Genomic DNA, 13,362 nt, shown 5'->3' on the forward strand with positions numbered 1-13,362 from the left:
CCTCAGCCAATTGTGTTACAACTTCAACCTCACCCTCAACCTCAGCCTCAACCTCTCTTTGAACTTCTCCCTCAGCCAATTGTGTTACAACTTCAGCCTCACCCTCAACCTCACAATCAACCTCTCTCTCAACCTCACACTCACCCTCACCATGACCATTCTGCATTTCTGTTACAGCTTGAACCTCACCCTCACCCTCCACTTGTGTTCCAACATGAACTTCATCATTAACAACACCATCAACCCATTCAATCATTTCAATTATTTCTGGTTCATTCCTATTATGAACAATGTACAAATGAACTTGACCATTTAACATTGCAATATTAACCATATGCAAAGCACCCCTATCATCAGTCAATAATTCTAACCTCTCTGGTACCACTGATTGACCTCCTAAACTGTACCAAACTTCTTTAATGTCTTTATGACCTAACTCTTTCACTGATGTTATTATTCCACAATAGCAGAAGAGGTCTGGATCACAAGACCATTGTGTTATCTCTCCATCAAATTTTAAATTACCATTATCATCACTAACAAAATGTCCTGTATGATGGACCACTACTTTAATACAGTCATCCATGATATACTAGTTTTGAAACAGAACCTTTTAACACCTGTACATTGGGGGACAAAAATATATTATGAAGGGGGCGGGATAAACTACTAACTAAGCAACTGTAACACATGAAAGGGACAGGGGATAAAATAACATCCCCACTAAGGAAACACTGGTCTAGCAAAAGGGGACCACTACTTTTAAAGAAGTCATAGGTGCAATTTTTCTAACCACGAAACTGCACACATGGACCACGACACTGTACACATCAACACACAAACTGGAATTTTTGGGACCACTACATTTAAACATATCACAGAAATCGAAAACATAAACAAACAATAAACGATACCCATCACAAAACAACAAAGCAACAACATAGGAAACATATTCTAACATAAACACACCAACAACATATCATAATCGGGACCACAGGAAACACACTACATATTCGTAGACATAAAACATAGGAAACTTACCTTCACTGACGTCCAAGGTCAATTCGTTGCATCCACGAGCACGTGATGGTCTTCGTCTTGCACTTAGAACTTCCACGAACAAATGGAGAATGCGAACCCTAACTCTGATTTCTGATACTCACGAAATTCCCAATTGTCTTAAATCCCTAATTCCCACACTTATTGTTTTCTGATTAATAAATAAACCCAAATTATAAAACCATATTCCACGTCACAAGCTTTTTTTTTTTTACACTAAAATACACGTATTTAAATCATTTATAAGTCAACCAATTCTCTGTCTACCACGTCATCAGTAAAAGACGACGTTACTCATTAGTTAACGGTGAGGGCTTAATTGCCTCATTTTTACAAATTATAGGACCAAATTGAGACAAAAAAAAATATGATGACCAAATTGAGATTGCCATACAAATATGAGGACCAAATGAGGGTTTTAAGCTTTTAATAACACAAACTTTTTCACTTCCAAACAACTTATAACAGTTCAATCTATAACCATTAAATTCAATAAAATCATACACAGGCAAGCCATCATAAATTAAACATACTCATTTTTCATCAGTTTCATAATTCATCACATATCCTCCAATATTCATAAAACTTAACATGCAATTCCAAAATAGCACACCAAAATAAAATTCACCATATATGTAGAGCATATAAACAATTCAAAGAAACATAACTAGCTCCCCTTACTTTTTGGTTCTCACAGCACAGTTCCTAGAAAACGCCCTAACAGTACCTCCGCACATAAGTAATTTCGACAGTACCTACAAGCCACCAATTTGGTGTAGAGCATAGACTTTAGGGCTTGATAGGATAAGGAAAATAAAAATAACTCTACTTGCAAGGTAGAACCTTTGCATGAGTAAAACACTAGGATGCGGAGAATGGGAAATTTACCTTATCAGTTGAGAGATGCGAAACTAATCGGATGGATTGGAAGCTCTCAACTCCGGGTACGTAGGGGCACCTCCTATTTGGAAAAGCAATGGTAGAAATTTGAGAAAGGGTAGAGAGAAGATGAAGCAAGGTTTAGAGAAAAGGCAGAGCTTCTAAAGAACCCAACTTTTAGAGAGAGAGGGAAGCTAACAAATGAGTTCTAATTTCTGAAAAATTTCTCTCTAAAGTCAGGTTGTTCCTAACCTTATGGACTTGACTGTCTCACATAAGGCCCAATGACTTTAAAAATTTTTAGACCCTTACATTATTTATAGACATAATCTCTATGATTAAAAGCAAATTAGTAAACAAATTTTTATTGGAAAATCAATGGACATAAAAAAATAGTTTCATTGAATTTTTTTTGTTAAACCACTACTAAGTTTTGACAACTAAATTTCAATGTCTGTGAAAAATCTTTGACCTACAACAATCGAACAATTTCATTTCCACAATAATAAAAAATCCTAATTAGCATATAAAAATAATCGATTCTAAAACTTTCCACACATAAAAACCCATTAACACCATCAAATTAAAGACAATATCATTTTAATCTTTGACTTAATATATACTCACATATCTATTGCATGATGCGCCAATGAATAAAAAACATACAATAACAAGTATGTTTTTTCCAAATTGTCGCAAATTATCACCAAACAAATTATATACTCGCAAACTCATCCCTGCATATAAACGTTTTTTTCAAAATTCTAATCAATAACATCCCTTTATATGATTTGAGAAAAAAAAAAGTTTAGTAAAATTATATAACAGATTAAAATTCTCATAAATATTGAAATCTTATAATATTAATTTTAATTTTAATTAATCATTTTATTTTAATAAATTATTAAAAATCTCAATTGTAATTTAAAAATTATTTTAAAATAACCCATTTTTTACATTTTAAATTCTTACAAAAATAAACTTTCCATTAAAAGTAGTTCATTGTAAAACACATCATAAATTATTTGATTCGATTTCAATTTTTCATCCTCTCTCCTGGTAGTTGCCACAAGCAAATCACACACACTGAGAACTCTGAGTATAGAACTAGTGAATACTCTAGAATGAAATTCCATTGCACACATATTCTTCATTCCAATCTTTCTTCCTCACTCTCACCTTTTAAAAGATGCCATCACCTTACCCTCTCAGAAACATCACCACCCCATCACCACCACTTCTCCATTTTCTTCCTTCAACCCCTTTCACTCTCTCATTCTTCCACCCTCCATTATTCCATTCCCATGCCATGATGCCTTCATTTTCTTCTTCTGCATCTTCATATTCTTCTTCTTCTTCTTCTTCTCCTTCAACATCATCCACTCCCCAACAACACCACGAACAACATTCTCAAAACAACCTTAATCAACACAACCTCTCCCACGTTCTCAAATACCACAACCAAACCAAGCACAACTTCAACCATTACGCCCGGGGGCCTCACGGCCTCGACTGGGCCAACCAGCCCAACCCGTTTCGTAGATACCTCTCCGCCCCTCTCATCTCTCTTCTCCACCCACAACCACCGTATCAACCACCGCTTTACCACTCTCTCTTCCTTTCTTTCCCCTCTCCCCACACCATTTCCCAATCCTCCATTTCACAGTTCCTCTTCGATTCCCTCGCCCTCTCCGCCTGGAAAACCACCGGCTTCTCCACTTGGTCCCTCAGGGTTAACCCCAGTAGCGGCAATTTGCACCCCACTGAAGCCTACATCGTTGCCCCACCCATATCCTCTATCTCTGATTCCGCTTTTGTCGCTCATTATGCCCCAAAGGAGCATTCTTTGGAACTCAGAGCCCAAATCCCATCTTGGTTTTTCCCCAAGTTTTTTCCACCCAATTCGTTCCTTGTTGGGTTGTCCTCGGTTTTCTGGCGTGAGGCTTGGAAGTACGGGGAACGCGCATTCAGGTATTACCAATTTTGTGCTTAAATTATCCCCCCTTTTCAAATGTTGAGGGGTCATTTAAGTCTTAAAACATTATTTAAGTTTGTCATCGAAGTTAGTTAAGATTTTATTTTGTTAATTCGCTTAATGTAAAATAATTCTCTTTTCATGATGTAGTTTATGCATATGTTAATCTGTAGGAACTCTCTTCATTTAGCTTCTCTCAGTGTTGATGATGATTTTAGTTTGTGAATCATGGAGAAGTTTAATTCACTTTTCTATTTTTGCTTTTTATAGAAGTACTATTGGAGAAATTTATCTAGACAAGGAAAAAATCATTAACTTAGGGACTGAACTGATGAATATTTTGTACTTCAGCAATTGTCTAAGTAGTTTTGTTACATTAATAATCACTTAGGAGAGAATAAAATAGGGACGAAATTGATGGTTTATTCAATTCAGGTACTGTAACCATGATGTTGGTCATGCCATTGGGGCAGTTGCCATGTCTGCTGCGAGTCTTGGTTGGGATGTGAAGGTTTTGGATACCTTGGGGTGTGAGGAGTTGAAGAGGCTCATGGGGCTTCATGTTTTCCCTGATTTTGAAATCCCGTCGCGTGTTGTTAGAGGGAAGATTCCAGAACTTGAGTTTGAGCATCCTGATTGTGTGTTGCTGGTTTATCCGAGTGGGGTTGATGGATTTGATGTTAATTGGAAGGAATTAAGTGAAGCTATATTGGGGTTTGATAAGTTGGAGTGGAAGGGGAAACCTAATTACCTTAGCAAAGAACATGTGTGTTGGGATGTTATTTATAGGACTGCTGAGGCTGTGAAGAAGCCTTTGACATTGGGGGATAAGTTCTCGGTTGAACCGTTTCAGAGGAGTGGTGTTTGTGGGGAGGGTTTTTATAAGGGGTTAACTATGAGGGAAGTTGTTAGGAAGCGAAGGAGTGCTGTTGATATGGATGGAGTAACTAAAATTGAGAGAGATGCGTTTTATCAAACTCTGTTGCATTGTCTTCCTTCAGGTTGCGTGGGTGGAGGGAGGCAAGGAAGGCAGCTGGCTTTGCCATTTCGAGCTCTTCCATGGGATGCTGAGGTGCATGCTGCTTTATTTGTTCATAGAGTGGTAGGATTGCCTCAAGGATTGTATTTCTTGGTGAGGAATAAAAATCATTTTGATGAATTGAAGAAAGCTATGCTACCTGACTTTTTGTGGACCAAACCAGAGGGCTGCCCGGATGAGCTTCCACTGTATGAACTGCTCAGATCTGATTGCCGTCAGCTTGCAAAGCAGCTTTCGTGCCACCAGGTATGTGGCAATTGGTGATTACCTACATGTCTTTTGAATTTTGCATTGCTTCATGGAGTTTCTTAAAGTCTGTGAATTATGCTGTACATGATCAAATAGTTTTCTAGTTAGATTGTGAAACGAAACACAGTCATTGAGGAGATGAGAGATGTCTCTATTAGGATGAAAGTCAGGGTTTGTGCTACTGTTTTTAATAGATAACTGTGTTAAATTTGGATTTTGCTTTGAAGCAGGAATTATCATTTAAACACAGTTTATTTGGTTTGTATAAAGTAATAATATATCCATCCGCTTCACAATTCTCACATACTGTCTGGTAGTTTTGTCTCTACTGAATAAGTGAACAGACTGTTGTTTATTCCTGATAGAATCATAGTATGGGATTTGTATATCTGGGTATCAAAGCTTTGACTTATTTCCGTGCTTTATTATCTTAAGATCTACTGGTTGAGGTACAGAAATGGTTTAGCTTTTTATTGATTCTATATATTGATAATTCTAATGTACAATTAGAATCTGAACTGATACTCCATGAATATTGTATATCCTGTTTTACAAGTGTATCACGTTCTTGCAGGACATTGCAAGTGATGGTTGCTTCAGCCTTGGTATGTTGGCCCGTATGGAACCTACTTTGCGTGAAAAGAATGTCTGGATGTATCCACGATTATTTTGGGAAACTGGAGTCCTTGGACAGGTGCTGTACCTTGAAGCACATGCTATTGGAATCTCAGCAACTGGAATTGGTTGCTTCTTTGATGACCCTGGTATGATTCTTTGTTCACCACTGCTTTGAGAACTTTGGTCTGGTGGCAGTTATTTTTTATTTATTTTTTGAGTCCTTGTGAAAAGCATTCACATCAATTGCACTTTTATATATTGGAAAGTATTCAATACTTAAGCATTAATTGAACTTTTCACATCAAGTGAGTGTTGATAATTTGACATCTTTCTTCAATGTTGCATTATGCTAACATGTATTAAAGTTTTAGTTTCTAAATTGTCTCTTTTATGCAGCCATTTCTCATTTAACATTTGGTTGAACTTGGATTTTAAATTTGAATTTAGTATATGGTACTACAATAAAATAGAAACTGCACCAAGGTCCCTAAAGATATTCATTGAAGTAAAATCATGTTTGATGTGATGATAACGTTTATACTGTTATTCACAATTTATGGTGACGATGGGAACTTTGGACCTTTATCTTATAGTAAGTAGTTCAATATCTATAGGTGCCGGCTTGCAGATTTCCTTGTTAAATTATAGAAAAGTGAGAGATATTATGCTCAAACCGAATATTCCTGAGACACATGTTTTATTTACATTGGGGGAAATGAAACCAATACAATAAATAGAAAGGTATGATATGAGAATAAATAAAAATGTTCCTAGTTATACATATAATCTAGATATTCCTAATTATATATGATCTGTTCCGTATTTTATAATTATAAGGCTTCCCCTCAAACTGGAGCACATAAGTCGAATGTGCTCAGTTTGCTCCAAATTTGTGATCAACTGTTCACTATGGTTGAAAAATCTAGCAGTGATTGTACTTTTAGATGGAGAACCAGAATCTAGGATCCTGATTTCCTACCTTTTCCAGCAACTGAATTGTGGAGACATAATCTTTAACAAGTATTTAGTTGTAGCAACTATCTGCAGGTGAGTTAAGCACTTGTTTTGGCTCACAAAATTGGCTATAGAGGAGAAGGAAAGATCTGAAAATAATGCTAAGGATGGATTAGCTTAAGTTTTTATGTTATTCTGTGTGACACTTGTATGCTTAATCATGGGACAACAACAGGAGAAACGTTCTGTACTAATACAATTGAAGTCTATATACTTCAACACACCTAAATTGTGAAAAGCTTACTTGTACTGTACTTCTTGCATTTTGGAATTCATACAGTTGTTGAAAATCTTGTGACCTTTTGCAGTTCATCAGCTCCTTGGCTTAAAAGACTCAACATTCCAGAGCCTCTATCATTTTACTGTTGGAGGTCCTGTCTTAGACAAGCGCATAATGAGTTTACCAGCATATCCAGGCCCTGATGTTGATGCTTAAAGCTGCACCAATGAATTCAAATTATCATTCAATGCTCACAGGATAACTTATATACAGAATACGGAAGGCATGTTGAATGAATCCTGTTAAAACCACACTTGGTATAAAGTTTTATAAAATTCTATATATGTGAATCCCTTACAGCTGAAATCTTGTCTGCATTAACTACTACACATACGATAAAATTTTGACCTTGGTAACAAACTACCTTTGTAAATGCAAAATAATCATCACAGCAATAAGTCCAAGTTAGGAATTGTACTAAAATGATGAATAAATCATATATAATTTTGTGGTGTAGTTAACTTTAGAGATTGGTATATTGGTTGAACAAGCCAGTGATAAATCTCTCTTCTATATAAGCTACATTGTCTTTGTTTGTACCATAAATTTTTTATTCAGTATAATTCTTCTTTTATAATTTTTCTGTCATCTTCTATATATTAGTTTCTTTTTCTATTTTTGAACTCTGGTTTTTTATTCTTTTAAACATAATTTAGTTCTTTGTTTAAGTTTGTTAAATTTATTATTTTGTCCAATTATAATTAATAATTAATACTATTAATAATTTTAGTGCAATGCTATCATTACAAAATACTACTTTACACGTTTAGATATGTGTGTTTGTAATTGATAAAGTGAGGTTTTAGACATCATAAAAATGTTTTAATCTTTAAGGGATTCAAATAGGATGGAATAATATGTACAGGAAAAAACATTTTTTATTTTCCGTATTTTTTCCTCGATTCATTAATATTGATGAAGTTATTTTCAGTTGATGTTATGTTTAGTTAATATTGTCTAGAGTTAGTTTTTAAAAGTATTTAGTTTAAGGTTTCTTTTGTCAAATTTTTTACTTTATGTAAAGTGACAATTTGTTTGAATGGCATTCACAAAATCAATTTTATTAGAGTTGGTCAATTGATGGATATTAAAATCATCTTTACCAACATTAACAAATAATATTGCGACATCGATTTTTTTTTATAGTGACTAAAAATAATCACAACAAACTTCTTTTAAAAATTCTAATTGATGTCTACCAAAAATACACTTTAGCAAATATTAATTGAGAAAACTTTAGTTAATGTTAAACAATAAATAATAATTACCTAAACGAACGATAAATATCAATAATTTAATCTGGAAAATACCACTATCAATATAGATAAAAAAATCTTTTACCTACAATCATCATAATCTTCTTTTTTCGATACTAATAAAAAATAGGATAATGATATTTAGAGAACATTTTTTTGACAACATTTGAACATTGATTACGTGTCAATATGTGATTGATCAAAAATTACTCCACAATCAATAATACATCATCTCAAATTTAACAAAGTTCTAAACTGAGAACGTGTGGCACTGACATTTTAAACTTCTTGATATAAACTTATATTGAGTAATAAAAAAATATTCCTATTCACTCGCTTCAAAAACATTATTCAGAAATATAATAATCAGTGTTTCAATCTTCTACGATATTTACTCATTAATAAATCAATAATAGACCATGACTTTTCTTATGCTAAATATATCATTCATTATTTATCTGTGTCTCAATGATTATAAATCAATTTGGAATCAGTGTTAAGCAACTTAATCTGATAAGGCTAAAGAACAAACTGTTAGTGTAAAAATATCATCTACTATTGGAGTACTGACAAGGAAAAAAGATATTATCTAATAAAATGTCTCTTCCTTTCATTTGACAAAGGTTTAAACCTCTGATATATTTCTAATAAATTATTAATATTACTCTTGTTTTGTCATTCCTATTCTGGTTCCAATCAGAATCTGTGAGAACTCACTCCCTTAATTCTCTCACCAACAATACACTGTAATCTACTTAGAGAACCAGAATCCTTAACATTCATTAATTGTATATTTCCACCATCTGAAAAAAAAATTCAAAAGAATACACACACTCTGATACCTGCCAAAAGAGGATTTCTTGCATAGCCCCAGTTTTAGGATCGCCTCCTGGCCACATTGGTGAAACAACATAGACAGCAAATCTTTCCTCAGCTCTGATTTTACTAGTAATTTTCAGTGCAAACAACATTGGGATGAGATTTTCAACCCCTGACAGCAGAAGACAAATGAGACATCTAACTGTCTTCAACTTTTCTCTTCTTTTTCTTTTGCGGACAAAAGAAGTACAAACCAAGGATTTTGAAAGTATCTCCTATGGACACGAGTAGAAACAAATCAAATAGTTACTAAAGCAAAATAAATAATACCAGTAATTATTAAGAAAAATAATAAACAAGTTTTCTCAAAACAAAGAGAGAAGAAGATGGAAGAGAGTTCTTCCTGACTAAATTAAAATAAGATAATGACATTATTGTCATTATTTATTCATGTTTGAACCTAAGTCACATCAAACCAACAATTCTTTCCTCTATTTATATCAACTTCTGAAAGAAATATAGATTTCAACGTTTATGCTTTCAACTTTGGTTTCCTTTTCCCAACAAGATCAATGAATCAAATTTTGCAGGATGTCCTTTGTCTGCAGACAGAGTAAACCAACTCATAAAATACAGAAAATTATCCTGCTTTTAAAAGCCAAGAACTTAAGCCAAACCTTCATCTTTATGGCCATGCATATGATGATCGAATGAAGTATTGGTTTTCAATATAAATAAAGTGTTGGGCAGATCTGATCGCTGCTACCTTTTAAAAGGTAAATCCCTCTCCAATAGAAGCATGACACATGATACATACTTTCCACTTGGTTTGGATGTCTAACTTTAAGGAAAATCCTATGCTACTTAGGCCTTAATACAAGCCTTAAACAAACCTACACGACATAGCCTAATACAATGGCCTAAATTCCTACACTACTTTCAATCCATGATTCATGATGACTCCAATGGCAGTCCACAAGGTAAAGTTGACACTATCTTCAAAGATGACTTTCACTCTCTTGAAAGTACTTGACCATGGTCAAGGGATTTTCCATCATGTGTGCAGTTAGAGTATTCACTATAATCTGAATATTTTCATGTCTCAGATTTGCCCGATCATTTGACAAAAAATGTTGTATCTGGTTTTGAACTTCAATCCAACTGCAACCAGGTGGCTTTGCAGCTATTTTGTCCCTCGTCAGCATCCTTAGTCTTTCGACCTCTTTCCATCTACCAGCCTCAGCAAGAATGTTTGATAGGGTAATGTAATTGGAGGCATTATCAGGCTCGAATTCCAACCGTCTCTGGGCAGCAAATATGCCAAGTTCCAGGTTTTTGTGTACACGACAAGCCCTAAGCAATGAACCCCATAATTCAGCATTTGCCTTCACCTTCATCTCCCTCACAATTTTGAAGGCTTCCTCTAGCCTACCCGCACGGCCAAACATGTCAACAAGGCAGCTGTAGTGTTTTGCCAAGGGTTCAATAGCAAAATCTTCAATCATACATTTAAAAATATTCAAACCCTCGGTCGTTAAACCAACATGACTACATGATGACAACATTCCAATAAAAGTAACCTTGTCAGGAACCACTTTCTGTGATAACATCTGGCCAAAGGCTTCAAATGCCTTATTTGCGTATCCATTCAAAGCATAACCCGAAATTAAGGAATTCCAAGATATAAGATTAATACATTCAATGTCTCTGAACACTTGTTCAGCATTTTGTACCCTTCCACATTTTGCGTACATAGTGATCAGGGCATTGTTCACAGATAAATAATTCACATAATCGCTCTTCAGAATGTAATCGTGAAGTTGCTTGCCTATCTGCAAAGCAGCAAGATTAGCACATGCACTTAAGCCACTTGCTAAAGTTGATTGATCGGGTTTCTTTCCCTCCTGCTTCATCATAACCAAACTCTTAAGAGCATCGGAGTATAGATTATTTTGTAGGAAACCAGCAATAAGAGAATTCCACGAAACTATATTTTTTTCCCTCATGGCCTGGAAGATCTCTGTTGCTCTATCCATTTGTCCTGCCTGCGCATATCCAAAAATCATAGTACTCCATGAAACAACATTCTTAATCGGCATTTGTCTAAATAAATTGAGAGCTTCATCCATTCTTCCACTCTGGGAATAGCCTGCAATCATGTTGTTCCAACAAATAGCATCACGTGCATGAATTTGACTAAACATTTTATTAGCCTCGTCAATCCTTCCATCTTGTATCAATCCAGACATCAATGCCGTTTTCGCTGCAATGTCTTTGTAAGGCATCTGATTGTAAACATCACGTGCTTTATCAAGCTTACCAACTCGAATGTACCCATTAATTATTGTAGTCCATGAGAATTTATCTTTGTGCTGCATTTTCTTGAACAGCTTAACAGCCTCATCAATTTGTAACTCCTGGACATAGGCTGAAATCATTGCATTCCAAGAAACCACATTCTTTTTGGGAATCTTGTCAAAAAGTCTTCTAGCTTTTATAATCTTTCCGTATCGTGCAAACCCACACAGCATTGTATTCCATGAGACAACATCAGGATTTGGAATATTTTCAAACAATTGCCAAGCAGAACTAAGGTCACCACTGTTAACATATCCAACCACCATCAAATTCCACGAGACCACATTCCTCTTGGCCATCTTCTCAAAAAATTGTAATGCTAAAAGCATTTTCCCATTTTGTGTATACCCAGCCAACATTGAGTTATAAGAAACCAAATCCTTTGTCGGCATCTGGTCAAACACTTTCTCAGCATCACTGAACTTGCCCTTCTTTGCATAACCAGCTATCATTGCATTCCAACATGAAGTGTTCAACTTATCAGGAACCAGCTCAAGCAATTCTCTAGCCTTATCAAGATCCCCTTTCCGTGTATAGCAAGTTATATCATCAAAGCCCACGAAAAATTGTCTCTCTCAGGCATTGCATCAAACAGCTCAGTGGCTTCTTCAAACATGTTGTTGTGAAGATATCCAGCAATCATGGAGTTCCAAGAAACAATGTTTTTTAGAGACATTTTGTCAAACAATCGTCTAGCATCACTGATTCTAGCATTTTTGGCTAAAAGGGATACCATGGAATTGTATGTTACAAGATTTTTGTGGGTCATGTTAGAGAATATTCTGATAGCGTCTTCAACTTTTCCCAGTTTCCCAAGACGAATAATCTGCCGATTATGGCTATTAACATGATTTCCCGCTTCACCTATCGCTCTAATCCCATGCTTAAGTTTCATCATAGCAGCCGGTGTCTTACAATAATCTCGCTGACAACGAGGAGATCGAATTCCAAATCGACGTGCACGTGCAGTTTGGTATAATTACCGTTATATTTTTCTTTTTGATAATGTTTCAAAGGGGAGAATTTATGCATACTCGCTTGGAGTGGTAATAATAATTTGGTATCTTTTTTCGACGTTCCATTATGTTGACATCTATTAAAGTTTTAGTTTATATACACTCTCTTTTATGCAACCATTTCTCGTGTAGCATAGGATTGAACTTTGATTTTAAATTTGAATTTAGGGTATGGTACTATTATTAGATAGAAACTGCATCAAGGTCCCAAACATAATTCTTAATTCTTCTTCTCTTCCCCTCTTGAAAATATAATGTTGTGTTTCTTCTGCACCAAGTGATCTCAGCTTGAATATATGTATAGCATTAGTCAAACTTGATTTCATATTAGCATGATATATTGACATTATGTTGTTAACATTTTGTATATTTTCATGTCAGTGAAACCATTAAATTGAGTTGAAAAAAAAATTGTAGTTTTTAAGTCGATTAAAATTTAAGCTAAATTTTATTTTTAACTGGATGTAGAAAAAAAAAATGATAAATACGTTGCCATAGTTATTAATGCAAAATGAAAGTTAGTATAGATGTTCCAATTAATATTTAAATTTATTCCATACAAACCCCTTCACAAACTTGCATAAGCATAGGTGAGAAACACAAAAGAGAAAGAATTAAGCAAGACAGTATTTTTAACTTAGATGTATACAACATATGGTCTTCGGTTATCAGGATGGGGTAAAATGGTGCATGAAACTGTATTTGTCCCCATTCTGTACAAGAATTTAATTTATGATATGCCTTTGCCATGCCCATGGTCAACCAATCTAGGCTATGAATTTTATTTTTTAAAAGCTACA

The 13,362-nt window shown here is 34.8% G+C and overlaps 2 protein-coding genes and 1 pseudogene across 2 annotated transcripts in view; 1 reads left to right on the top strand and 2 right to left on the bottom strand.

Moving 5' to 3' along the window:
* The window catches only part of LOC111242494 (acidic leucine-rich nuclear phosphoprotein 32-related protein-like), a 1,292-nt gene extending 706 nt beyond the window's left edge, over positions 1-586 (bottom strand). Inside the window, exon 1 of the mRNA XM_022785934.1 lies at positions 4-586. Coding sequence (XP_022641655.1) covers positions 4-586 — 583 coding nt within the window. The remainder of the gene's footprint in view (positions 1-3) is intronic.
* A 2,436-nt stretch (positions 587-3,022) lies between these two features.
* On the top strand, positions 3,023-7,670 carry LOC106772923. Its single transcript, XM_014659562.2, has 4 exons — positions 3,023-3,909; positions 4,349-5,198; positions 5,776-5,965; positions 7,142-7,670. Exons 1-4 carry the CDS (start codon positions 3,128-3,130, stop codon positions 7,267-7,269), a joined length of 1,950 nt encoding a protein of 649 aa, XP_014515048.1. The 5' UTR covers positions 3,023-3,127; the 3' UTR covers positions 7,270-7,670.
* A 2,104-nt stretch (positions 7,671-9,774) lies between these two features.
* Positions 9,775-12,797, bottom strand: LOC106773471 (annotated as a pseudogene).
* Between the last annotated feature and the right edge of the window lie 565 nt (positions 12,798-13,362).

The sequence above is a fragment of the Vigna radiata genome, chromosome 9 (genome assembly GCF_000741045.1).
Source record: "Vigna radiata var. radiata cultivar VC1973A chromosome 9, Vradiata_ver6, whole genome shotgun sequence".
In the NCBI taxonomy this organism is placed as follows: Eukaryota; Viridiplantae; Streptophyta; class Magnoliopsida; order Fabales; family Fabaceae; genus Vigna; species Vigna radiata.